Here is a 27,578-nt window from a genome sequence, read left to right on the forward strand (position 1 = left end):
GCACGTTAAAGATACGCATTATCGGGGCTTTTAGATGTGAAAGGGCAGACAAAGTCATCGCTGGGTAGGGCATCACTGAAGAAAACGTTGAGCTTGGAAGATCACGACTAAGCGCGTGGACGATGGTTCTGGGCTGATAGGGCTTTATGTACTTCACCTGTATTTCCATTTGACTGCTACATGACTGTTTGTATCAGCAATATTGGCGTAGCAATGATGACACCCTGATATAGAGAATGTAGTGACGGCCTTTTCGGGATTTTGCACTGTCATCTAGCCGCATGGGTCTGCTTGTCCTCGCGGACCGGAGTCAGACATTCCATAAAGCAGAGACGAAGTCGTGCCGGCGGCTAGGCGGTGTGAGCTGGAGCGGTGGTTTCCGCGCCTACACAAGTCAGCTAGTAACATGGTTAAACGGCGTGGGTTGGAGCTGGAGTTGTAATTGACTTGGTTGAACTGAAAGAGTGTAGCTTGACAGTCTCGTGATGGCTATCCGAGTTGAGGCGATGCTACCCAGTACGACAGGCGGTGTGGATCATCTGAGACATGTCGACATTTGGCTCGGGGCCTCTGGTTGCGCCCTAAACGCCCGTTATTACTTGGTTGGATTCAAGAGCGTCGGGATCTCCTAGATCGCCTCACTATGCACCTATATCTATACGGATAGATTCCACGATCGTCACCCGATACCGGCGGGGAATCCAGCAGTAGAAGGAGGCTCGGAACGTCGCGTCACGTTGTTCCGAAGACACCAACATGTGTCGATCTCTTCCCAGCTGGACAAATGACGCGTATCGCGGAAGGCGGACATCATACCACTGTGATGGAAACCAGAAGAATGCTTTGGATATAGAAGCATCTGGTCAAGTATAGATGTATAGAAATAGCAATTGCACTGCATGAGCATAATCAGTACACGGGCAGGTGAGTGGCCATCTTGAGATGTCTGAATGTGTTAGCAACACCAAGATCCCCCAATGCACATGCACATACGCGGGCACGGTTACACGATCTCGATAAGAGCCCGTTGGTTGTCCAGTAAGGCAGTGTTGACAGAGATTACCGTTTGCTGGGCAATTTCATGTCCCAATAGGAAAGCAAGGCAAGTCCCTTCCGCCCCGACGACAATGGCCCGCGGAGGTGGTCCGACGCGGAGCAAGTTGTTGATATCGAAAGTGCGGGTTGGCGTGCGTCAGCCTGTCAAAGCGAGGCGGCGGATTGCACCAGGACGGTTTAGAAAGACGTGCATGCCGTGATCTGGGGTACCCCGGGAGATCCGCAGCCACAGGCGCTGATGGCCGTCGGCGGACGTGTAGCACTGTGATGACGGAGGACGATGGAGCTCTTTCTCTCGCCTGAAACCTATCACCGCGGCGAAGTGAGGGCTGGCTGTCCCACTTGGGGGACGTGTGATGTCGAGGAATGTTGGGTGGGCCCGTGGTGGAGGGGTGACGTGCAGCGGTGATGTGCGTCGTGAGTCGATCCTTTCACGATAGTAGCAGAAGCCGCTCACCGCCCTTCTATAACTAAGCAGCGGCCGCTCTGCACTAGGCTACGCGCGCTCCCCTCACTAACACGGCCCACGCGACACGCTTCTCTTTGTTGTCGCAGCCCTCATTGCCCCGCATCACCTGTAGCAGTGCAGTGGAATTACTACCTAGAAGACTGCCATGGGTCAACCAGCACGCCGCACTGCTCGAGCCCGCCATAATATCGACGCCTCACCCTCCCACTCCTAAGACTGGGCGCGCTTCCATGGCGGAATGCGCCCTCTCGACATGATCGGACACCTCTTCAGCAGCCGCAAAGGCTCCAGCGCCGCCCACGCGCCGCCGCCGACGGTGCTCGACTCGGCGACCGAGGAGAGCCACACGCGCCATCTGCTGTACCCCGAGACCAGCACCCTCTACCACCCCGAGGGCCAGCCCTACCCTCTGCACGCCGCGCCCCTGACGCCCGGCAGCGCCCACGACGGGCCTCTGCCGGAGATCGACCTCGACTACCCGCGCGACTGCCGCATCATCATCGCCCAGGATGAGACGCCCCAAATGCCCAAGGCCATCCTGTTCGACTCCAAGCCCGCCCCGCCGCGCGCCGACCCGCCCACCTCGCCCACCTCACCTACAACACGCGTGCGCGCGGCGGGCACAGCAGGCCCGACGTTTGGCGGACTGCATGCCCGTCGCTCCTCCCTCGCCACAGAGCCCACGCCGCCGCCGCGCTCGCCCACGGTCGCCGGCTTCACGCGCATACGCACCCGCGGCAGCTCCATCTCGTCCATGCCCAACATCGACGAGCACGCCCAGGTCCAGGCCAAAGCCCAGGCGCGGGCCAAGGAGTCGACCGACCTGGCCAACATCTGCGTCGACTGCATGTTCGGCAACCTCGCCATGAACTACCGCGGCAATTCCAACAAGATCCACATCGTGCCCCTCGACACCAAGCCCGCCGATGCCGCCATACTGAGCACCAGCGTCCAGGATGCGACAAGCTCCCTGGGCCGCGCTGAGGGCCTCCGCCGCCGAAGCCATCTCGCCAAATCCTTCACGCCCGCCAACCTCCCGACCGACATGCCCCGCGCCGACTCGTCCGAAAGCATACCGAAAGAGCCCAAGCGACGGACCATCTTCATCACACGCTTGTTCTCCGTCACCATGCCGGACGAGGATCATGACGACCGCACGCCGACACCGCAGAGCTCACTGCCAAAAGGCAATGGGTTCCCTTTTCCGTCCACGAACGTCAAGCCAGGTGCCCCTAAGCCGCCATACCCTTCCCACGTGCGGAAGAGCCCCATGTATGCCATCACCATCATCCTCCACCTGCCCATATCGAACACGTCGCCGAGCCTGAGACCTTCGTCCCGGAGCGCCAATACCAGGACTCCTGGACACCTTTCGACCTCTGCCCCTGGACAGGAGTCTCTTGGTTCGTCACTGGACTCGGATCGCCGCGCAGGGTGGGCCTTCATCGACTCCAACCTGGGCGTCGAATCACTCCTATCCTCGTCGTTATGTAGTGACGTCGATGACCGCGTTGATGTCGTAGGCCAGCACTGGGATGTCATCATGCGCGCTCTAAGCAGCCTCCAACACGTAGTTCAGGAGCGCATATTGGCTCAGTTCAAGGCGCCGAAATCACCAGATGGCATGGCCACACCTGTAGCCCACCACCAGAGAAACCAGCCTTCACGGACGAGTCTTCGAGACTCCTCTCTGCAGGCCAGTCGACGAGCCCTACGATTGCAGCCGAACGCCCTCATGATGGACAAAGAGATACGAGACGCAGCGGAGCTGACCGGTAATCGCGTCGTAAGCGGCATGAGAATTCCCCGCGTAATGACAGGTCAAGGCAAGTGGGGCGTGTGGCGCGAGGAGGCCAGATGGCTTGGTCGCTGGGCAGGTCGACGAGAACAGAACTTCTTCTTCTTCAACTTGCTGACTGCTTTCCTCGGTAACCACACTGAATGGCTCAACATACTGGGCCCCAGGTGGCACCGCAAGCGTCATCGCGAACTACAGAAAGCAACTGCTGGAGAGAACCTCACCATCCCAAATCGCACTGTCATTGTTTCCCCAGACAAGATGGCTGCTCGGAGACTTATCTTTCTATTGGCTGCTTTTCTACCACCTAACGCGTCTGCCATGGGCGACAGCACATACGCGCGCCCTGGCACCTCGGCGTCGTTGCGTGCCTACTCACAGTCGCCTCCAACCAACATGCCACCCTCAAGGCAACCATCGCTGAGGCGACAAATCAAACGGGGACCGAGGGGTAAGCAGAGCATGTCCAACATTCTTTTGCAGCCCCCGAAACCCCAGAGTGTGCATCAGCCGTCTACGCAGGCTCTAGACGAACGTTCTGAATCGGCCCTGATTGAGACGTCAGAGCCTGTACGTCCGCTCGGCCACTCGCGACGTTCCTCTGCACATTCAGTCCGAACCACTCTAGTCGTCCCCTCCATGTCGGAAGGCCCAGTCACAACTGGCAGTACTGTAACCACCTCAACAGCCACCCCACAAGATGCGATGCCTGTCGCTCACTTCACCTTCCCTAGGACAAAGTCGTCTGGTACTATGCCTGATATGAGACCAGAAAGTAGTGATAGTCTGGCGTCCACCAACTTGATCAGCACCCTACAACGGAGCGGCACAGGCCAGACGAGCCTTGCCAGCAACGATTCCAGCAATACTAGTCGCTGGAGTGGCTTCATGAACTTTTGGAGCGGCCGTCGCTCGTCCTCGACCGACCAAAGTGAGTACTTCCAAACGACAGATGATGGCGTGGGCTTTCGTGGGCAAGAGCGCCCTCGATCGCAGCTTGAGCATATGGTACAGGAGCTCTCTATGGACCGTGTCTTCGAGAGCGATGCTGTCGAATCCCCATTTCCGCCTGACTCCGGTGAAAAAGACAATCTCAGTGTTTACTCTAACGGTGGCACTTCCGGTGTCCCTGCATCTGCAGCGCGGCCGATACCCGAGCGTCAAAAGACTTTTGAAAGTCATTTGAAATTGTCAGTCAACGAAAAGGATGGCGTTATCGACGTTGACCTGCCGCTCCCCGACTTCGACTCCCCTCTGCAGTCCCCACTGTTGGGAGGATTTGGGTCAGCTTCAAGTCAACCGGGCTCCAGCTTTGGCGAGTCATCGGTTCTGTCGACGCCTCACGGAGAGCCAGAACAGCCTGTTAACGTGGCTGGGTGGCTGAGTCAATTCCATCCTGACTTCGCTGTCCAGGCCATCAAACCATATCGCGAGCTTGAACGAGACATTAAGCGAGCAATGAGCGCCGAGCCCACACCTCTGAGCACGGTGACGACACCTAGTCTGGAGTCTGGTCCACTTGAACGTTGGATGGACATATGTTCCGCCCTTATTGCTGACACAAGTACCTTTTCGATCAAGCGCATCAGCTTACGGCGCCTTGTCAAGCTGATCCCCACACCTACCTACCAATCCTCGGCCATGACGCCAGGCGTTCCTGGTTTGGGACCTGGCCACTCGCGTTACGGCAATCCGTATACATCAGGCACCGCTGTTCCGATGATGACTGAAGTCCACCTCGCTGAGAAGTTCGTCACTGAAGACATCATGGACTTCGATTCTACACTGATCGATGGCGTGGATCGTGTACTGGCTCAGTCTGGTGAAGTGACTCGTGTCAATTCTGCCCAGTCATCACGATCAAGCAGCAGAAGGGGTCGGCGCGATACACGAGCGGAGTCAGATGCGGTTCCACACGTCGAAGTACCGCATGTTGACTGTAAGAGCGTGCTATTCGAAGCTTTGGAAGTTGTCGTCAAAGACGTAGCCACTGAGCGAGGAGGTAGACAGCCTTCCAAGGAAGGTGGTCAAACGAAAACGACAAAGACGACCAAGACCTCTCACCCAAGAACCGAGAATGACTCTTCCCTGAAAGAGGGAATTCGAAGGTGGCTGACAGAGGTCGAATGAACGCGGTGTAAGGTACCGACTCTCCTACCATGGCGACTTCAGATTTTGCCATCTATGTATTATATCTTTTGGACCTTTGCGTTTTTGTCTTTGCTGCGTTTTAGCGGGCGTTGGAATACTCTCACAGCAAGGTTGCGACCTTCGCTTTCGGCATCCAGGGTGGAGTTTTGCTTTGATTCGATGTGCTGCTGAGGGGATATCATCATGTCTAGCAGACATAAGGCGTGGAAACTATGATACCATAAATAGACTGATCAGATCTACTAGTATTTTCACATTTGGTGCATCTGACAAGCATGAATGCCATGGCATGTGCAAGTAACACTTTGTGTGATGTAAAGCTATGTAGTGTTGATTGAGATCTTTAGTCGATGACAACCTCGAAACATCAGCCGTCCTCTCCTGGTATTGACAAGAGATGACTGTCCATGGCTCTCAGATATCGCCTCCAACAACAACATCAAAAACACAGTGCACAACACCAGGTGCATACATCTTCACTTTCTCCACATGTTCGACCAGAGCCTTCCTTCTCGACGTAGCATCCCTCTTGTCCACCAAACTCTGGAATTCCTCTTCTACAACCTTTCGCCTCGTCTCGATATCATTGACGCCCACATTCTCATGCATGTGAATCCATCCTCCGAGCTGCTTGTCAAGCATTGCAACCGCATTACCCCATGACAGCTTGGAGGAAGGCAGCAAGCCTAGATTGACGTGTCGAACAGGTGGCTTGGGCGATGGGAGTAACGCGTAGTCCGTCTCAGCACTTTCGTTGCTCGTCTGAAAGACCAGAAGATCCGCTTGGTGGAAGTTGGAATCGTCCACTGCGGGATTTTCATGCAGTCGCTCTATGTCTGTCTTTTTGAGCACTCGGCACGTCCACCCATTCATCTCTGCACCTCTCCGTAGTCCTTCAACACTCCACGGGTTTATCTCCCAACACGCAACTTGCTTGATTCCTGTATCCCGTCTGTCTCCACTCTTTCTGTACGAGAAGGCAAAGTAGCCGATTCCAGCGTAAAGATCGACGGCTGTTGATGCGACGTTCGGATCATTGACCGAAGGGAGATTTAATATCCTTGCTTTCTCATTGACATTGCCACGGCTGAACATCGTATAGAGCGGCGCCCAGGTCTGCCAAATACCGTTCTGACGCGCAGTCACCCATAGGGCGTCGGCGAAGTCTGTTGCTGATGGTGAGGTGATGGTTTGCGGTGTTGGTGCAGGACCGAAATTGCCGTATAGAGGTGTGAGATTGGATGGGCTACGCAGTATGTTCTCTTCGCCTGTCGTGGTGTCGGATGATGGTGATGTCGAAGATGTGGATATGGGTATAGGCGCGTTGATGGCGACGTGCGTTGCGCCCACTGATGTCGCAATATCCCGCCATGCTGCTTTCATTTTCTCTGAGTCTGGTGGATAGGTGGCGATGAGGGCTCGCCACGGTGTGGAGGATAAGGCGTTGTGCGGAAGGAGAAGCATGGGCTTGTAGACTGAGTATCCATCTGGGAAAGCTGTGACAAGTGCTTCGACCGTGAGTGTGGATGGTACAGATGCGAGATCCAGGAGACAAGTGAGCGCGCTTCGCAAAGCCTTATGAAGGGGGCTTCGGTGAGCCCCATGCGGGGATGCTGCCGTGCTTGGGACGTGGTGTGAGATGGATATGTCTGTGGAAATCTCGTCCAGTGCAAGACTCCCTATTATCTTGGATAATAAACCCTCCAGATTTAGGATGTCGTCTGAGCCGTTCAATTGCGTAGGGCACGAAATGGTCGTGGGGATACGCATGCGCTTTGGGGTAGTCTCTCTAGCCTTGTTGGCTTCCACATTGATGGTAGAAGGCTCGACATATTCTCCTCTAACCACATCGAATTGCAGGGTGGGAAACCTGATACGACTGTCGCGGTCACCAGGTGCGTCAGCCGCCAGATTCGGAAGCTGATCTTCAATCATCTGGCTTCCATCCCGGGCTCTGTCTTCTAAGAATGACCGGTCGACATATTCGCCGCTGGTCGCGTCGAAGTGGAGCCTCGGGAAGCGTGACTGCTGTGTAAGGCTTGGTGGTGCCTGCGAGGCTTCTGTTGGTGATACTGCAGTTTCTGCTTCAGGTGGAGACGAATCTAATGAATCAGCATCTTGTTTCAGGCCAGTAAAGTTTACGGCAGGTTCTGGTGCTCCGTTGTCAGTCAACTCAGGGACAATCTTGCTGCTCCGATCTAACTGTCCGGCCCGCTCGAGGGCAGACTTTACAGTTTTGACATGCTGCTTAGGTACAGCAAGAACGATCCTGGAAGTTGAGGTCTCCATCCTCCCTAAAGTTAAGATAAGCGATGACGGCGAGGTTGTGTTTGGGAGAACATTGGAGAAAGTCGATGCAACATGACGTGGAATTTGTGCACTTGCTAGCTTCAGGCAGCACTATACGAGCACAAGACGCTTGAGGACCGTGACAGCTGACAATTGTATTGCATCGTAACTGCCAAATCTGCCGGATCGTCTGCGAAGTCCATCTCGTCTGTCCTTGGAGAGAACGTCTGGAGGCACGGACGAAGCTTGACATGGTTGTTGCTGTTTCGAAGCCCCGCCCCCACCCAAGCTTGTGTGGGTAAGCGTATGACGCAGTTCACAAACACCCAGCTGGCGCAGCACTTGCACTGACATACACAACATCCACCCCCTCATACATCCACAATGTCTCTCACGAACCTCGATCTCATAAACCAATGCGACGGCTTCCCGTATCCCGACGTCAACTCGGAAACATACATCGCGTCCATCAATACGTATTACCAATTACGCGTCTCGGGCTACAATTATGCGCTGGGTTATATGCTCCCCTCCGTTGTCGAGGTGTTCCGCGGAGTACCCGGCTGGGAAATCGACGACGATGCTCGCATCCTCCATCTTACAGCCGGATCCAACGTAGACGAGCGGTCGAAAGCGGTAGAAACGACACTGTTGGCCATGCGGCAAACAGGCCACTTCAAAGTGTTGGACAAGTGGCGGAACGAACTGTATGCTGTGTATGGGCTGGGGAAGGAATTGTTGTTCAACGTGGAACGGAGTGCTAGCTGCCTGTTCGGCGTGGTTACATACGGTGTGCATCTTACGGCATTCACAAGGAAAGACGGGGAGCTAAAGATCTGGACTCCAAGACGGGCGCGGACGAAGCAGACGTATGGAGGCATGCTCGATAATGCAGTTGCAGGCGGCATCGCATCAGGTGAGTCGCCATTTGAGAGTCTTGTGAGGGAGTGTGGAGAGGAAGCTTCGCTCGACGAAGAGTTCGTTCGGGCGAATGCGAAGGCGTGCGGCACAGTCACATACTGGTATATCCGAGACGAAAGGGCAGGAGGAGAGACGAACCTGATGCAGCCCGAAGTTCAATATGTCTACGATCTCGAGCTTCCCGAAGACACAATCCCGAAACCAGGCGACGACGAGGTCGAAGAGTTTTACTTGTGGAGTGTGGAGGAAGTGCAAGAAGGGATGAAGAAGGGCGAATTCAAGCCAAACTGCGCGTTGGTCGTGCTCGACTTTCTGGTGCGCCACGGCATTCTGACGACGGAGAACGAGCGCGACTACATCGAGATTGTGAGTCGACTGCACAGGAAGCTAGAGTTCCCTACACTGTGAGAAGGAGAGGGAAAACTTGATATTCCCGCGCTAGAGAGGCGGGTGAATCTATCGAGTCCTTTGGGGGTATCCAGACGCCGTGCCGAAACTTTTAGACCAGATGATACCAATACCAACACAATGCTACCAAACGCCTATTCTATGCTTGCTTCCCTTGGATCGTTGTGGAGGCGAAGACACTAGTACTATGAGTGCTTGATGAGCATGTAGATGTCGTCGATCTTGAGGCCGCTGAGCTTCCTGTGAGGGCCCTCCATGTACAGAAGCAGCCCGCCGAAGCTGGCAAAGTACTTTCTGCGCTGCTGTCAGCACCCAGTACGATCAAAGCTGAAGCGCGAGCTTCACTCACATGATGTCGCCGTCACCACCCTCCATGCGGTAGTTCTTCCCATAGCACACGTAGTCGTACATGTCGGCCAGTGTTGTCACACCCTGCTTGCCGACGCTCCTCCACATGGAGTCGTTGTCGCCCTTGGCACTGCCGTCCAGCGCCAATGTCGTTGCCAGGACCAGGCTCAAGGTCTGGCCAGCTTCGACCGGGAACAGTTCGTGGTTTATGTCGAGAGACATGGTGATTTGGCTATCGGTCGAGGTGCCAAAGATGCGGGAGACGCGGTCGTATTTCTCATTGTTGATGGAGGTGACGGTGAATGTCTCTTCGAAGACCTGGGCGTCGGCCATGGTGGGAATGCGCGTGGGGTGGGCGCGTGGGTGAGTGTGCGGCGGGTGATGGTGTTGCGACAGTTGGTTCGCGCAGGCAGAAAGTCGTCGGAGCGCGAAAAGCGACGCGTGTCTTGGCGGCGCCGCACTTCCGCACCCTCTCCGCATCGCCGCTACGCGCGCCGCCTGCCAGCCTCACCATCGCGCCTTCCACGACTGTGCTCTCACATTCGCAATACTCCCACACATGGCTCTGCACCTCCATGCGCCTCACCACATCACTCACCCAGTCACTCGCTCACTCACGTGAACAGTCAGTTGCCTCAGCGCGCAACTCCCTACTTGGGTACAACTGCTGCGCCCCAGCCTGCCCTCGCTCCTCTGTCCCCTCTTCTCTTCCCACTCCACTGTCTCTCACCCATGAGCTACGATTGCTACTTGATGAATCTCTTCAGCCTGCACGACCTTGACTATCTCTCGCCCGATATGCCCGACTTTGCTTCAAGTCGTGACTGTAGCCCTGTCGCTTCCGATGCACTCAACCAGCCCAAGTCCAAAGCTGCCGCGAGCCAGAGCAGCATGCTTCTCAAACTTCCCGACGACATATTCAAGTGTGTCATGGACTATCTCGACCGCGACGCTGCCTGGAGCCTGAAGAGGCTTTGCAAAGGCATGGCAAGCAGCGTCACCGTCAATCAGCTCCTCTACAAATACCCCATACAACTCAACGATGTGCGCGACATCAGACTAGGCGACTGGAAGTACAGAGGCCTGGGTAATATACGGTGGATAAGCTTCCAGGAGAGCATCACGGATGAGAACCGCCGACACGTACACAAGTTGGCAATGTCACATTGGGCGAGTATAGACGACTTCAAGTGGATAGAAGAAAACCTACCATGCCTGACGAGCTTAGACATCTCGGCCATTAAAGACTTCGTATGGACTCCGGAAGAGACGTGGACGTGGAGCATGCTGGCTGCTGCTTGCCCCAAGCTGTTCGGCCGCCTTGAAGAGCTCGAGGTTGCCAATTGGGCTGACTACACTGCGCACTCCCGGATTGAGTACAGCTACTCATACAACGACTATCGCTTCAAGCAGGGCTTCCGCATGTCCAGAAGGCACAAGAGCGGTTCTGTCGCCAGCATCATCTTTCCAATCTGCAGCAAGCTGAAGACGCTCGCGATACGAGAGCGCTACTCAGGCTTCCAGTAAGTTTTGTCCACCATGAGTCCTCACCAACGCTCCTAGTACTGACATCCAGCCTAGCACATGGAACGAATGGGAAGTCCACCAGCGCGTCTGCTGTCTTGTGGACGGTGTGCAGAAGCATTGCCCAGACAGCATGACGAAGCTGAGGATCCACGATTACGCCCCCTACCGATCCCTTTTCTCTACCGATGCCACAGCCTGGTTGCGAATAAAAGACGTCGAAATCGGCTTATACTCATGGATGGAGGACCGTCGCGATCGCGATGTAATTGGTCCCATACCGTATCGAATAACTCAAGGGCATCACCATCGTGATGAGGAAGAGGCATTCGATGACAAGACCTTCGAAGACTGCGGACGCGATCACATGGAGCTGGGCAACCATGTTGTGCAGGGCGTAGGAGCTTCATTCGAGGACCTGCTGCAGAGCCTCCAAACCATCTCCAACAAGTATCCAAACATCAACATCAAGCCCATACACGGTCTTCAAAACATCGTCCTTCACCCATTTCATCTCATCAATGTAACGCAGCGCCGACATCACTTTGGCCAGACTACGCAGCAGAACAACGACCAAGCGATGAGTGACCCTAGCTCCAAGCCAGAGGTCCAGGAAGCGCTGCGGTGGATAGCTGAGAAATGTAACTGGAAGCCCGTATTCACTTGGGAGACCCTCATGTCCGATGTCTTTCCAGCCAATCTCGAGCCCAACCGGACACTGCTTCCGAAACAAGATATTCTGTCTCGTATACAGACTATGGTATCCACCTTACGAAGCTTCGGTATCCCTATCCGTATTTCCATTGGCGAACGCACAAATATGTCTCCCGCGTCCGGTATTGACGGCAACCTATATTTCGGCGACTACAAAACCTTTGTTGGGGAAAACGCGGACAAGCGTGAACTGTTGCTTCCGACCCAAGCCGTCTTCAGTCTTACGCCCATCGCCGCCATGGTTGATGAACTCAGTATCCAATACCCCGCCGACGTTCCTGGTGTCTCTGGCTGGCTGCGTACAGCGAAGCGCCCTACACCCGCCGAGGTAGCCCTCATGAAACGCGAGATGATTGGCTGGAGGCGCTTCTGGGCTCGATACGCTTCCCAGTTCAAGAATCTGAAGAAGTTGACCGTTAATGTACCCAACGACATCTACGAAGACTGGGGTAAAGGCGAGCTCGTTAAGTTACTAGCCGACGAACGGTGGCAGATGCTTGAGGTGGAGGACAAGCAAGATAATAGCCTCTTCGGGAGCTACTTTCCGTTCAGCAGTACTAGCTCATCGTCTGCTCTACGACACAACCTTTCGCGTCGGCGTACAAGAGCCAAGTTTGTTCAGCGGGTCTTCTTCAGGCTTGACAATGGACCGTTGGACCTCGAGTGTCTACCTGCGGGATTGAGCGAGAAGCAGAGAGAGGAAAGGGAGATCACTGACGCCGAGATTGCAGACAAAGAGGTCTTGCCACATCGCTTCTGGCATAAGAGCGATGACGTAGACGAGGAAAAGGGCGAGAAACGCAAGCGAGACCCTGCCGAGGATGGCGGTAGCAAAGAGGATACGGAGAAACGACGAAAGGCCGATCATGAAACTTGCGCCCGTGCCATTCAGTACGTTCAGCTTCTAGCAACTACAACAGAGTAGCAATTGTATTAGTAGTCTAGCATACAAAGTTTGTAGTAACCATCCATGATGATACACAAATGTCTCGCATATATGGGTCTCTGCTTATCTATTTTACAAAAGGACACTACACGGAAATTGTTGTGTTTGCTCGTATGTCCTTGGAGCTGAATCCTGAGAAGAGAGTAATCTGCCCTCTCGGGATAACCCACTCTTTCTCCTGAACGTCCCAGTAGCTCAGGTCCCTTCTCAAGAGCTCGAACGTCGCCTGTTTTGTCTCGCCTTTGCGAAGATGTAGTTTGTTGAAACCTCTCAATACCTTTACAGGTGTGCCTGGGGGCGTCGTGTCCTGGGGAAGTGATACGTAAAGTTGCGGGACAGCGGCACCTGCTCGGTCACCTGTATTAGTGACGTTGACTGTCACTACGGCTACGTTGGTCCACAGATCAACCATCCCTCCTGGTGCTATACCCATGGACTTGTTGACATGTTGGTTCAACGAGCCGCCCGTAAGTTGCACGTTCAGGCCCGGTGCCATGTCAAACTCGGTGTATGAAAGCCCGTAACCGAACTCGTAAAGTGGTTCTTTGCCAGAATTGGCGTCGAAGTATCGGTAATCAATCATCTGACCCTCTACAAAGTCTTCCGTCCATGCGCCAGGATCGGTTGTGTTCTCAGGCACCACTAGAATCGGAGGACCTGCATCTGCTTCGTCCTTGGGAATGGAGTAGGGCAGCCGGCCGGAGGGCTCAACAGTACCCCAAAGGACGTCGGTGATGGAGTTTCCAATCTCTTCTCCTGGATAGTGTGCAGCCAAGATGGCCGTCACGTTCTCGTTGTCCGCCCATGGCATCAGGACTACGCCCGGACCATGTGTCACCACGATAGTGTTTGGGCATAGCCTTGCTGTGCTTTCAACAGCCATGGTAGCATTCCACTGGAGGTTCAGATCCGGTCTATCGGCGCCTTCGGTCGCCCAGGCCTTCAAGAACAACAAACAGACCTGGGGTGTTGGGTAAATGGTCGTGAACCGCCCCGCCGCAATCTCATTGTTGTCGAACAGCAGTTGCACTCGGCCACCAAGAGCTTTCACTTTGGTCCGAATGGCCTCGAGTGGGCTCACAAGATCTGTGTGTCGCACAGAGCCGGATCCGCCACCAATGTCAAAGGTGCCTATCTCGTAGCCCTCTGGAGCGTCTTCGCCACCTGTAGGCACGAATGTTGATCCAATGGTTGGATCTGGGAGGCCGTTACCAAATAGAGCGAAGCTAGTCTGGTTTGTCAAAGGCAATGTCCCATTGACGTTCTTCAGCAACACTGTGCCGGCTGCGCCCAACTCGCGGATGCCGCGCGCATGATCGGCGCGAACGTCTATAGCTGGGACCTCAGTGAACATTCCTGCCATTGAAGGTACTTGGACATGTCCAAGCTGAGTAACAAAGAGTACGGGCCCGGTCGCAGGATCTATCATCGGAAAGTCCTTGTCTTGATGAAGTCGGAAATAGGGCGTCATAACTCTGCTTGCCATGTCTTCGAGGCGTTCTTCCGATACTTTGTTCGCCTGAACTGCCTCAAGGAGCTTGTCGCCAAAGTAGCATGGGAAACCGGCTGCAGTGACGTTTCCGGGCATTTCCATGTCTAGGCCTCCTTCCGCGAAGTCAACTGTGGAGTGCGTGGCGCCAAAGTCGGAGACAACGTATCCAAGAAAGGCTAGTTCGTCCTTGAGAATGGTGTCAAGGATTTCCGAGCTGGCACAGGAGTATGTCTGGTTCAGGCGACTGTAGGCACACATGACTGATGCTGTTCCAGCCCGGACGGCATTGGCAAATGGCCAGAGGTAGAGTTCATGGAGTGTTCGATCGTCGATGTTCGCAGAGACCGCTTCAATAACTGTTCCGTCGTCCTTGGTACTGGGGTTGCGCTGGGTTTCTTGCTCGTTCCCAATGTAGTGCTTTGAGCTTGTTTGGACACCAGTTGCCTCGATACCAGTAACAGACTCATTCATGGCGACACCAGCAAGATATGGATCCGGGCCAAAGCCTTCCCAGCCGCGACCGCCTCGAGGGTGGCGGCCCATAGGTCCAGTACTAGGTCTGCATGGTTGTGAGTCTAAGATCTGAGAGTGTAGAGCCGACGGATTGACATACCCTAACAGAACGTGGACGCCTTTCATTCTGAATTCCTCTCCAAGAGCGAATCCTCGTTCATAAATGAGACGTCTATCCCACGTCGCCGCCACCGTGATCCCAGACGCAAACACACTTACGCTGTCCGCTCGATTGACACCGTTCGGGCCATCGGACATGCATAGACCAGTATAATTGAGGCGTTCGACGGCTGCGAGTGTGCCCACACAAGGTAGAATCGGGCCGCTACCATAACTTCCGGTCACAAGGCCAATCTTCTCTGACATAGTGAGCTGAGACACAAAGCTCTTGGCCTTCTCTGATGCTTCATCCCAGGCTGTACATTTGCCACCGGTTAGCCAGTCATGTAGGATAGTCGGCTTAAAGCAGCTTACCAAGTGGGGTGATGAGAGGTGAATCAACAGCTGATACAAGCCTGATGGCTGTGATGAGACACACAACACTTGGGGCGGTTGCGAAATGCATGTTTGCTGCTAGCCCTGGAATTGTCGCAAGGCTGGAAAAGGCGCTCGATGAGTCTGGATATCACTAGTGATCTGTCGATTCAGGCCGCCTTGTTGGCTTAAATACCCATGGCTGCGAGTAGAGGCCGCGTACTTTCGCAGCTTTGGCCTTCATGCAGATGCGTTGGTGGCGGGGAAACTCGGTAGCCTTCGACCTAATAACATTGACCTAGCTCTCTAGGTATTCCGACTCCGATGCAAAGTACAGAACGACTCAGAAGTCTGTGTAGTATTTCCCGTGGGGCGGTCCGATGCAACCAAGCCCCCAAGTCGTGACTCGTGTGCGCGTATATCGACCTATACGAGAATACGACGTATCGAGGGTTCTCGTTCAGGCACTAGGTACCAGAGGCGAGACGTTCTTGCTTTTTTTTTTTTTTTTTTTTTTTATACAAAGTCTTTAAGAATATTTTAATATACCTTATTAATTTTGCTAGAGGCTAGTCTATAGTTACTACCTTACTACTTTTAGCTACGCTACCTAACTTATACTATATAATCTATTTTTAATAATAACTTACTAACCTACTCTAAAGTCTATATAGTAGCACTAAGTTATTTATTATTTACTTATAGTAATTTATAAAATTTTAAAGAAAGTAAATCTATATAAAAAAAAGAGAAGAAAACTAATTATAGATAGTATTACGTAGCGCTATAATTACTATAATCTTAGCTTTCTTCTTAGCTTTTTAACTTAGAGTAATAGCTTAAAGTAGACTATTAGTATTAAATAATAATAAAGCCTTTATTTATAACTTATCTAGAACACTACTTTACTATAGCGCTAAAGTATTATAAGATAGTATTTAGACTTTCTATAAGTTTATAGATATCTTTTATATTATTTAAATTAAGAGCTTAGTATTATTAGCTTATAGCTCTAGAGGTACTAGCTTAAGTATAACTTTAGCTATTATAAAAGTGCTTAGAATTATAGAAGTTAGTATTAAAGTTAATAATATAGTATAAGTATTATATAGAAGAATAGAAGAAAATTAGTAGTATATAGATAGCTTTATATACTATTATACTTAAAAATTTTTAACTTATTATAACTAAGAAACGTTCTCTTAGAAGTTACTAGTATTTCTTTAACTAATAGTATTTTTCTAAATTATTAGCTCTATTAATAACTATAGTACTATAGTAATACACTAGATACTCTAGTAAATAATATTAAAGCTATTATAATTATACTATATACTAAAGTACTATCTTAAAGACTTAGCCTAACTAAAAACTAGACTATAGTCTAAGTTAAAGGCGTACTCTATTCTTTCTAAACGTTCTTACTTTATAATATCTTATATAGTAACTAGCTATAATATAATATTATTTTAAGTCTAATATAGTCTATATATAATTAGACTATACTAGATATTAATACTATAATTACGTAACTAAGTTTGTATAGAGATTACACTAGACTCTACTAAATATATTATATAGCTAAGAGAATGTCTAGTAAACTACTAAAGTTACTTTTGCCTAGTCTAGGCGTACCTAACGCTCTAGCTATAACGTTACTAATATCTAATTATTTTTACTACTTTATGTAAATAAAGTAGCTAAAATCTTATCTAACTCTAAACTGCAATAGAATAATAAAGTATTAGAATAACCTAGAGAAGTAGATATTCTATAGATCTAAAAATAGCGCTAAGAGTAATAAGGCCTTACTATAAGTACTAAATACCTTACTTAATAAAAAGCTCTTTCTATACGCTAGTAAACAGATTAGGTATATTAATTTCTAAGTTAAAATTTAGATTATAATAGGCGTAAAGCAATTATAGCTATTATAACTAAAGTAATATAGAATAGAAATATACTCTAATTAGTAAAAACTAATAGACTCTAAATAAAAAAAATAAAATAAAAAAATAGATATAAAGCACGTTTAAGTAACTACTTTTATAGTTAAATACTTATAATCTTACTTATATATACTCTATTATTTAAGATATAGCTTAACCTAAGTATATATTTAATTAATATCTTATATAGTCTAATAACTACTCTAACACCTTAGCTTTTATACTCTAGAATTACCTTTCTAGTATAATTAAGAAGTTTTTAAATTATTATAAAAATATATAGATATATATAATTTTAGTAAAAAGATTAAGTTACTTTTAAATTATTTTCTAGATATTATATAACTTAAACCTACTTATATAGAAATATAATACTAATATATTAATATAATAGTTAACTATAACTAATAGAAGTAGAGTTTAAGTTTACTAAGAGAAGGTTATACTTTTTAGATTTTTATATCTTTATAGCTTAACTAATTAGTAAGTGTTTAATACTTAAATACTTTACTTAATTCTTACTTCTGTTTTTACCATTAAAGTAATTAGAAAAAAACTATATAAGAAAGTTAATTTAGGTAGAGTATTAATATAGAGTAGAGTAATAAAACGTAGTTAGTAACTCTATATAGTAATCTTAATATAGGTATATTTTCTAAATACTTTATACTTACTATATATAGCTATAAGTATTAATAAAACTTTTTTTCTAATATTTACTATAAATATAAATAGTAATAATATACTTATAGAAAGTAATAGTAATAGAAAGTATTTTTAGTAAACTTAAAAGTAGACTTAAAAGTAGTAATAAAGAAGCTATAAAGCTATAAAGCTAAAAAAATATTAAAATATTCTTAAAAGTTAATATAGAAGCTTTCTAAGAGAAAGCTCTTAGTACCTAAGTAGAGACTTTAGTAAAAAAAGTAGAAGTTAGAGTAAAAGTTAGAGTATAGTATAATATAGCTTTTCTTTTATCTATAAGTATAGATAGGTAGAATTCTAAGTAGACATAGATAAACTTTAGATCTAGAGTAATATTAAATTATAGTACTAAACTACTATAAAATATAAAAAGATATTTACGTAGGTAAACTATAGTATAAAGAATAGTAGTCTAAAGAAAATTATAAAAAGCTTTATATATAATAAATACTTTTTTTTTCTTTTTTTTTTCTTTTATAACTTTTTATCTTAAAGAACTTCTTATATCTCTAAGAACTTTTTATATTTCTAAAAACTCTATATACTAAGATACTACTCTAACTAAACTTAGTACTAATACTAATATTAATATTACTTTAAAGATATCTCTTTCTATAATAGATAATATTATAATTAGTACTTCTAATAACCTCTCTAAGAAGCGTCTTATTATTAAGTATATAATAGCTTTTACTATACTAATAATAGTAGTAAGTAACTATAAAAATAGTTTAAGTACTATTTTAGGTAAGACTTTTCTTTTAATTAAAAGTATAATAATATTTACTATTTAAAATATATAAGAAAATCTAGGTACTAGATTTAATCTAGAAGTATAGAGTATACTAGAAATACTTAATACTACTTTTAGAGTATTAGTTATTCTTTTTATACTAAGTAGGCTATTTATAAGATAGAGGCTAGACCTCTTATACGCTAAATAGAGATTTATAGATATATAGTATATATAGCTTTAGTAAATAAAAGTTAAGTTATTTAAAGTACTACTAGTAGTACTAATAATAGAAGAATATAACTTTATTAAAGCTACATTATATAGTATATATAATAAGTAGAAAATAGAGATTTTTTATTATCTCTATTAAGTATATAATTATTAGACTAAGGTATAAGTAGTATATCTTAAAGAAAACTATATTAGGTAAGTATAGTATACTATTATAAATAATCTAAGTATTATTATAAAGTTTAAACTATAGCTATAAGAGCTTAGAAGTTATTAGTATAAATAGAGAATAGGTAGGTAGATAAGTAAGAGTAAATATAGATAATAAGTAGTAGTTATATAATATAGCTAATATAGCTAGCTTATAGATAATTATATATAGAATATAAATTACTAGTAATTATATTAATATTATATAAGTATCTTAAATTATCTTAGAGACTTTTTACTAGTAATAAGCTTACTTAGTTTTTTTTTAGTATTACGTAATTATATAAAACTAGTACTAGTACTAGTTAATAGTCTAGATAGCTATTAGTAATATATAATAAATATAAAGTAGTTAGCCTATTATAATTACGTACGTAGTAACTATTATATTAGTAGTAATAGTAATAGTAGTAGTAGTATAGGTATAAGCGTTATAAGTTATAAATCTAAGCTTATGTTAGAGATTTTTTAAGTTTACTTTTAGAGTCTAATATAGTAACGCGTTATTATATAATTATATAATTACGTAATTACTTAGTTTTAAAAAAAGTACGCTATAGGCTCTATCTCTTAGATCTAGAGAGAATAAGTAAGTTAATAAAAGTAATAGTAAAGCTTAACTATAATATAAATAATAGTTTCTAGTATTTAATATTAAACTCTATAGACTTAACTTAGTAAAAGAATATTAAAGATATCTAGCTTCTAAGTTATCTAATATCTAATTAGAGGTTTTAAAATATTAGAATTTTAAGCTATTTAGTATATATTACTTTTAGTACTAATACTTCTAACTAAAACTATTTACTTATATATAGAACTTCTAGAAGCTTAGATAGTATTTAAAAACTACTAACTCTCTCTAGACCTAAGTAATAGAGTCTATAGCGTACTTATATAAATTAAGTAATTATAAAATAATATAATTATATAATAATATATTACTATATTAGACTCTAAAAGTAAACTTAAAAAATCTCTAATATAAGCGTAGATTTATAACTTATAATACTTATACTTATACTACTACTAATATAATATTTACTATACGCGTAATTATAATATACTTTATATTTATTATATATTACTAATAGCGATCTAAACTATTAACTAGTACTAGTACTAGCTTTATATAATTATATAATACTAAAAAAATACTTAGTAGATCTATTACTAGTATAAAGCCTCTAAGATAATTTAAGATAATTTAAGATATTTATATAATACTTATATAATTACTAGTAACCTAAATTTTATATATAATTACTTATAAGCTTAGCTATATTAGTAGCTATATTATACTATTTTTTAGTATACTAACTATTTATTTTACTTATTATTACGCGTTTATTAGTATAGCTTAATACTAAACTATATATATACTACCTTTTATAGCTAGTAAAGTACTACTTCTTTTTAGCTAAAAAAAATAGTACTTTTTATTAGCTTAATAAAGCTAAGCTTATTTTAAGTTACTAGTATATTTACTATCTTAGCTAGCTTTATATCTAATATACTAAGTTAGTTAAACTATTTTTCTATAATTACTAGAATATTAAAAGAAAAGTTTATTTAGAAAAAATAGTATATACTTATAATATATAAAGCTATAAAATATTTTTTATTACTAGTAATTACTTTTTTCTACTTTATACTATTCTAATAAAAGCTTTTTTTAGCTTTATTTTTATAGCTATATTTTATAAGTTTTTTATTAAAAACTTTCTAGAAAGAACTAGAAATTTAAATATACTACGCGTGTAACTAGTAAGAACTACTAGCGTAGTATATTTTATTATACTAAATATTATTATTATTATTATAAGAACTAAAGTCTTTATTATAAGTATAGAAAAGAAGTTTAGTATAGAAAGTTTTTTATAATTAGTAAATATATTCGTAGATTTTTTAGAAGTATATAAAAGTATTTTAAAAGATATAAAATAAAAAGAAGTATTCTTTATATAAAAAGCTTTATATAATCTCTTTTTAAGCTACTATATTCTATACTATAGTTTACTTATATAAATATTATTTATATTTTATAGTAGTATAGTACTATAATTTAATATTACTTTAGACCTAGAGTTTATTTATATAGCTACTTAGACTTCTACTTATTTACTTCTATAGCTAAGAGAAAGGCTATATTACGCTATATTTTAACTTCTACTCTTTTTAGTAAAAGCTTACTTTTAAAAAGCTTTTATATTAACTTTTAAGAATATTTAAATATTATTATAGCTTTATAGCTTATCTATTACTACTCTTAAGTCTACTTCTAAGTATACTAAAAAAGCTTCTATTACTATTACTCTCTATAAGTATATTATTATTATTATTATTAAAGTACTATATTTATAGTAAATATTATAAAGAGAGTTTTATTAATTATTATAGCTATATATAGTAAGTATAAAGTATCTAGAAAATATACTTATATTAAAATTACTATATAATATTACTAATAACGTTTTATTACTTTACTTTATATTAATACTTTACTATAATAAAAACTACTAAGATACTATATTAGTATTAGAAATACTAGATTTATACTATAGCTCTATATATTATACTAAATTCTTCTAGATTTAGTCTAAGATACTAATATATTAGTATAGATTTTATAGCTTACTTACTAGCTAGTAAATAAATTTTTATTAGCTATACGCTTTACTTATATAGGTATAATATTATACTTTATATAATATATATAATATATTTACTTCTATCTAAAGTATTTATATCTATTTTATATAAAAAAAATTATTTTTTATAGTATATATAATTAAAAATTATATAATATATTAGATTACTACTATAAGTACAAAGCTAGAAGGCCTAAAGCCTAATATAGCTTAGTAGATCTTACTAGAGCTAATTAGATTAGAACTCTACTATCTATATATATATTATCTTAGACTAATAAATACTATCTTAGTTATTTCTACCTTTTTAGATTATATTAGTCTAGTAGTCTAAGACTCTATTCTTATAAAAGCTATCTAAAGTTTTAGTATCTATTAGCTATACTTATACTAGTAATCTAATATAATTTACTTTATTAATCTACTAGTATAGTCTATAAAATACTAATATACTATAATTATCTAATTATAAATAGCTAATTAAATAATATAAGCTTAACTAATTCGCTTTAATACTTCTATTTTATTTAATTTCTATTATAGCTAGAAAGATAATTATTAATTATAGATAATTAGAAATATTATAATCTTATACTACTAAAAAGAGTTAAAATAAGATTTCTAGCTATATATTTAAGAGCTAAGTAATTATATATTTATAATTATATAATTATAACTACTTTCTAACTTTAATATACTTTCTAAAGTAGTAAAAGTATTATTTTACTCTACTAAGAGTAGTTATAAAATTATTTATTGCTCTTAGAATTAAGCTTAATTATTTAGACTAAAGACGCTCTACTTATAGAGACTATATATACTCTCTATTACTATAAATCTATCTTATTTATTACTATAAGCTTTAGTTATATAGCTCTAATAATAATGTTAGTCTAGCTTATACGTAGGTAGCGTAAGCTATAGTAATAAAACGCGTAGTAAGCTTAGAATTATTATTCTCTACTAATAATAATAATAATAATAAGCTCTTACTTGTAGAGCTAATTTTAATAATAGACTACTACTTTTCTACTTCTCTATTACTACTATTACTACTATTACTACTAGCACTACTAGTACTACTATCTTCTTTACTTATCTCTTTATTCTTAGCCTTTTTATCTATTTTCTTATTCTACTTTTTATTATAAGTCTATATACTAGACTTAATCTTAGAGATATTAAACTATAGTAAAAAAGTAGTATACTTAAGTGTTAGATTAAGTACATACTAATAGTAATAATTAAAGGTATTATACTTACGTATATAAGTAGTAGGCGTTAGCTTCTAGCGTAAGTAATTAAGGTTAAAAAAAGTTTTAAAAAGAAGACTATTTAAAGTCTATAAGTAAGATATACTAACGTATATAAAACTAGTAGTAAAGTTCTTCTTACCTATAGTTAAACGCACGTAGTTAAGTGTTATTCTCTATTTCTTATAGATAGTAAGAGCGTAAGTAGATATAAAAGAAAACTAAGTATAAGTAAGAATAATTTTACTATAATACTACTTATAGCGTATACTAAAGATAGGTATAAGACTTTTATTATTTCTCTTAAGCACTAGGCTAAGGTACTTATTATTAATATTAATAAGAAGATAGTCTAGTAGATAAATAGTAGAATTCTATTCTTTAAACTAGAATATATTCTTAAGAATATAAGCTTAGCTATTTATAAGGCTAGCTTTAACCTAAAGATTTTCTATAATTATATACTTAGCTCTAATACTAAGTAGTAGCGTTACTATAAAGTTTCTAGTAATATTATTCTTTGCTTTAATAGCTTATAGGCTCTTATATAATATAATAGTATTAAGAACTAGTATCTTTCTATCTTAAAGGCGTGTATAGTTTAGAATAGTAAACTTTTTTCTTATTAATATAAGAGAGATAGCGTTCTTAAAGTTCTATACTTTAGAGAATAGAATTATTACCTAAACCTAACTTAATAGTAATACCTAGCTTATACTTAAGGTCTTACTACTATATAACTTACTTAAAGTAGTTTAAAAAGTAGTCTTACTAGAGCTAGCTTATTATATAAGCTATATTAATATAATAGTTTTATTAAAATACTTATATAGCTAACGTTCTTATATATTATATATTAACTTAGCTTTAGAGAAAGTAGAAGTGCTATATAGTAAGCTTACTATAACTAGAGATAATTAGAAGAAGTCTCTAGTAAGAATAAAGTTAAGTCTACTAAATAGCTTACTAGACTACGTAGAAAAGATCTTACAATAATATATATTAATCTAGATAAGTATTATTAGCTCTATTATAGACTTCTTATTAATAATAATATATTATATACTATAGAAGCGTAACTATAATATTAAGCGTGTACTAGCTAATAGAGGTTAATAGTTAATAGAGAAGTTAATTAGAAGCTAGAATAGCGTATAAAGTGTCTAACTCTTAAAGTTATATACTATAATACTAGATAGCGTAGCTTATAATATAGAGTTAAGCGTAGAAGGTCTAAAATAGGCTTATACTTACTTCTCTAACTTATAGTAAAGAAGAAGTATAATATATATTTTATTTATACTAGTAAAGCTATTAAGATAATTAAGAAGCTACTTTAGCGTATATTAAGTATAATACTAGTCTAGATACGCTATATAGTGTATTAATACATAGTTATAGAATAAACACTACTCTTTATTTAAGTTCTCTAGACGTTTATTAACGTTAGTATTAAACTCTATTAGATATTTCTCTTTATTCTTTACTAGCTAGTCTTAATTAATATTATTCTAATAGTTTATATAACTAGTCTAGTTATAGACATAGTTAAGAGAACGTAAGCTAAGTTAATTAGTATTAACAACCTTAGTTAAGGTATTACGTTCTAGTAGGCGTTATAAGAGATTAGCTTACTTAAGCTCTAGATTATCTAGCGTAATAGTATCTAGTAGCTTCTTCCTTTTAGAATCTAAAGATTTAATAAAGTATATATTAGCTAGATATAGATTATTAATAGAATAGTTTACTTTATAATTCTTAAAGAACTTAGTAAAGATTTTAAATATAGTGTAACTATCTAGTAAGTCTATAAGGTTATTATTTATAGACTAAAAGAGATAGTATAGTATTAACTTTACTTAATAATAGTTCTTATATTACTCTACTAGGTTATAATATAGATAATATTTTAGAATATAAAGGTAACTCTCTAGATAGAGCTTATAGTTATTATAATTATATATATATAGAAACTTAAAGTAGCTAAAGTCTTTAAGATTCTTAGACCTTAACTAATACTTATTTATTAGACTCTTACTAGCGCTAGAGTTATTACTATTAGAATTACTATACTATAATATAGGCTAGTTATTCTTATAATAATAGTTAATATAAATAACTATATAAGATAAATTAATAAGAAAGAGGTCTAATAGTATATATATAACTTTGCTAATAAACTAGTTATGCTCTCTAATTAACTTTATTATAGTGTAAGATACTAGACTCTATATTAGTGTAACGTTACTAAGATAGAAAACTAATAGCTTTATTATATTCTTATAGAACACTAATTACTTCTTACTCTTAAAGGCGTAAGTAGCTATATATACTATAACACTATTAGCTCTAGTATAGAGTTAAATATTAGTGTTTACTATCTTTAATATTATAAGTATTAAGTTATATAAGTTAATACAATTATAGTTCTATATAGAGTAGAAGTAGTAGTACTTCTTACTAGGTAGTTATAATATAATAGAGATAGTATTAAAGTATTAATTTAGTATACTAAACTAGTACTCTAGATTCTTTTTAGTTATAGTACTATAAGTACTCTTTAGCGTAACTAGATAATAAGCTATACTATATAGATAGATCTAGAAGTAGTTTAATAGATCTCTAAGTAGATATAAGTTATTCTTTTAATTACTAAATAGTAACACTATTAGAGTATATTAATTATAAGAAGTAGTGTCTTACATATATAGATTTATAGCTAAGATATACTTTCTCTAAAAGTTTATAAAGGCGTTAATATTTTCTAGCGTAATCTCTAGATCTAGTATATCTTTATACTAGTATAGAGCGTATATATAAAAACTACTTTACTTCTACTATTTAAAGTAGCGCTACTTATTAGTTATATTAAATATCTTTATAATAACTTTCTTCTTAAAAATCTTAAAGTAGTAATAGAACTATTACACTATAAGAACTAGGTTGTTATAAACGTACTTATATATAATACGTATACGTTTCTATTATAAGCTAGTAAACTACTTATTATAATATAGTAAATAACGTAAGAAGTCTTTCTAATACTAGTTAGTAGAAGAGAAGGTAAGAAAGAAGTTTAGATATCTATCTATTTAAATAGTAGCCTTAAAACTCTTTAGCTTTCTAAACTAGAATAGTTATATACTATATAAAGATCTACTAGTTATAGTAATAGTACTAATAATAGTATTAGACTTAGAAGTGTTGTTATTAAACGTAGTACGTAAGTTATTAAGAGATATATTCTTTTAGTTCTTCTTCTTTATAAAGAAAGTAGATTAGGTATAAATCTACTACTATATAATTATATTAAATATAATATAATAGAAGTAAGAGTATTATATAAACTTTCTATTCTTATAAAGTAGTAGATATTATATAAGATTCTTAAACTTAATAGCTTATATTTATAGTTAAAGAAAGTCTACTTCTCTATAAGAAAATAGTGTAGAAAAGATAAGTAAAAGAAGTAGCTACGTATTATTAAACTTATTAATAAGCGTCTCTAAGATAGTTAGTACTAATAAGAATACTTAATTAGTACTATAAATAGTTTTCTAAATATAATTAATATTAGAAGCGTTAGTAAGAAAGTTAAAGATAGAGCTCTCTTTAGAAAAGAGATTATTCTTCTTATTATCTAGAAAAGGCTTAGAGCTTAGTAGACTAGCGTTATAAGTTATAACTAAAAGATAATTATAGATAAACCTATTAGTAGAGAGCTACTAAAGATTAGTATTAGAGAAGATAATATTAGTGTAGCCTAGATAGTTCTTCTTTAACTACTTTATCTAAATTTAAGTATTCTTATAGTAAATATAATAGTTCTATATAAACTAGATATTAATATAATAGCTATTCTTATCTAGTAGTTAATTCTTACGCTAGTAACGTAATAGCTTTAAGACTAGAATACTTAAGTTCTCTAGAAGTAGTAGAATAGTATTAAAGATCTTTCTAGTATTATATAGAAAGTAATAGATATAACTCTTATACTTATACTATTACTCTTAATACTAGTGTATATTAACTATAATATAAACGCGCGTAATAAGTATCTCTTTAATAGCTAATAGCTTAGATAAATATACTAAATATTTACCTAGGTTAGTGTAGTTAATAGAGCTATAGAGAGAGATACTAGATAAGTACTTACTATCTCTTATATAAAACTTACACTTTTTCTTCTTATTTAGCTTCTTAAACTAGTGCTAATAATAGTTACTATAAGTCTTAAGAATCTTAGTGTTAAGGTAGTTATAGAAGTTCTTATTTAGCTTCTATTACTTATTAGTTATAGTAAATAAGTCTAGATTAATATTTATATAGTTATATAGTATAGTTATAATATTATTAATATTAAAATCTTTATATAAGCGTAGCGTATAAAGTTTATAAAGTAACTTCTTATATATAAAAGAAAGATTATAAGTATAAAAGATAAAACTACTATAAGAATATTTCTAAAAAAAGTTAAAGTTAGTATACCTAGGTAAATCTACACCTCTATAGTAGCTATAGCTATTACTATTTATATACTATCTCTTTTTATTAAGAAAAGCTAATTTAGCTTACTTATATCTACTATAGTAACACTAAGCGCTTTATTATTTAATAGATATCTTATTATTATAGTAGATATAGATTAAAAGAGTACTAAGAACCTTTTATATAGTAGCTTAATTAATCTTATAAAAAAAATAGCTAAACTAAAGCTTTTTCTTTTTATTTTTATTATTA

The 27,578-nt window shown here is 40.0% G+C and overlaps 6 protein-coding genes across 6 annotated transcripts; 3 read left to right on the forward strand and 3 right to left on the reverse strand.

The window, feature by feature from the left end:
* Positions 1-1,778: 1,778 nt before the first annotated feature.
* On the forward strand, positions 1,779-5,453 carry J4E83_008607 (uncharacterized protein; the record flags this gene model as incomplete). The annotated part of the gene is made up of 1 exon (XM_049335503.1): positions 1,779-5,453. One exon carries the CDS (start codon positions 1,779-1,781, stop codon positions 5,451-5,453), a length of 3,675 nt encoding a protein of 1,224 aa, XP_049185510.1.
* A 435-nt stretch (positions 5,454-5,888) lies between these two features.
* J4E83_008608 (uncharacterized protein) lies at positions 5,889-7,763 on the reverse strand (the record flags this gene model as incomplete). Its single annotated transcript, XM_049335504.1, has 1 exon — positions 5,889-7,763. One exon carries the CDS (start codon positions 7,761-7,763, stop codon positions 5,889-5,891), a length of 1,875 nt encoding a protein of 624 aa, XP_049185511.1.
* A 384-nt stretch (positions 7,764-8,147) lies between these two features.
* J4E83_008609 (uncharacterized protein) lies at positions 8,148-9,092 on the forward strand (the record flags this gene model as incomplete). Its single annotated transcript, XM_049335505.1, has 1 exon — positions 8,148-9,092. One exon carries the CDS (start codon positions 8,148-8,150, stop codon positions 9,090-9,092), a length of 945 nt encoding a protein of 314 aa, XP_049185512.1.
* A 185-nt stretch (positions 9,093-9,277) lies between these two features.
* Positions 9,278-9,773, reverse strand: J4E83_008610 (uncharacterized protein; the record flags this gene model as incomplete). Its single annotated transcript, XM_049335506.1, has 2 exons — positions 9,278-9,386; positions 9,442-9,773. 2 exons carry the CDS (start codon positions 9,771-9,773, stop codon positions 9,278-9,280), a joined length of 441 nt encoding a protein of 146 aa, XP_049185513.1.
* Positions 9,774-10,172: 399 nt separating this feature from the next.
* On the forward strand, positions 10,173-12,603 carry J4E83_008611 (uncharacterized protein; the record flags this gene model as incomplete). Its single annotated transcript, XM_049335507.1, has 2 exons — positions 10,173-10,963; positions 11,022-12,603. The coding sequence occupies 2 exons, from the start codon at positions 10,173-10,175 to the stop codon at positions 12,601-12,603; spliced, it is 2,373 nt and encodes a 790-aa protein (XP_049185514.1).
* Positions 12,604-12,709: 106 nt separating this feature from the next.
* J4E83_008612 (uncharacterized protein) lies at positions 12,710-15,194 on the reverse strand (the record flags this gene model as incomplete). The annotated part of the gene is made up of 4 exons (XM_049335508.1): positions 12,710-14,675; positions 14,730-14,764; positions 14,849-15,045; positions 15,104-15,194. The coding sequence occupies 4 exons, from the start codon at positions 15,192-15,194 to the stop codon at positions 12,710-12,712; spliced, it is 2,289 nt and encodes a 762-aa protein (XP_049185515.1).
* Between the last annotated feature and the right edge of the window lie 12,384 nt (positions 15,195-27,578).

The sequence above is a fragment of the Alternaria metachromatica genome (genome assembly GCF_023757995.1).
Source record: "Alternaria metachromatica strain BMP 0045 chromosome Unknown scaffold_25, whole genome shotgun sequence".
NCBI classification, from domain to species: Eukaryota; Fungi; Ascomycota; class Dothideomycetes; order Pleosporales; family Pleosporaceae; genus Alternaria; species Alternaria metachromatica.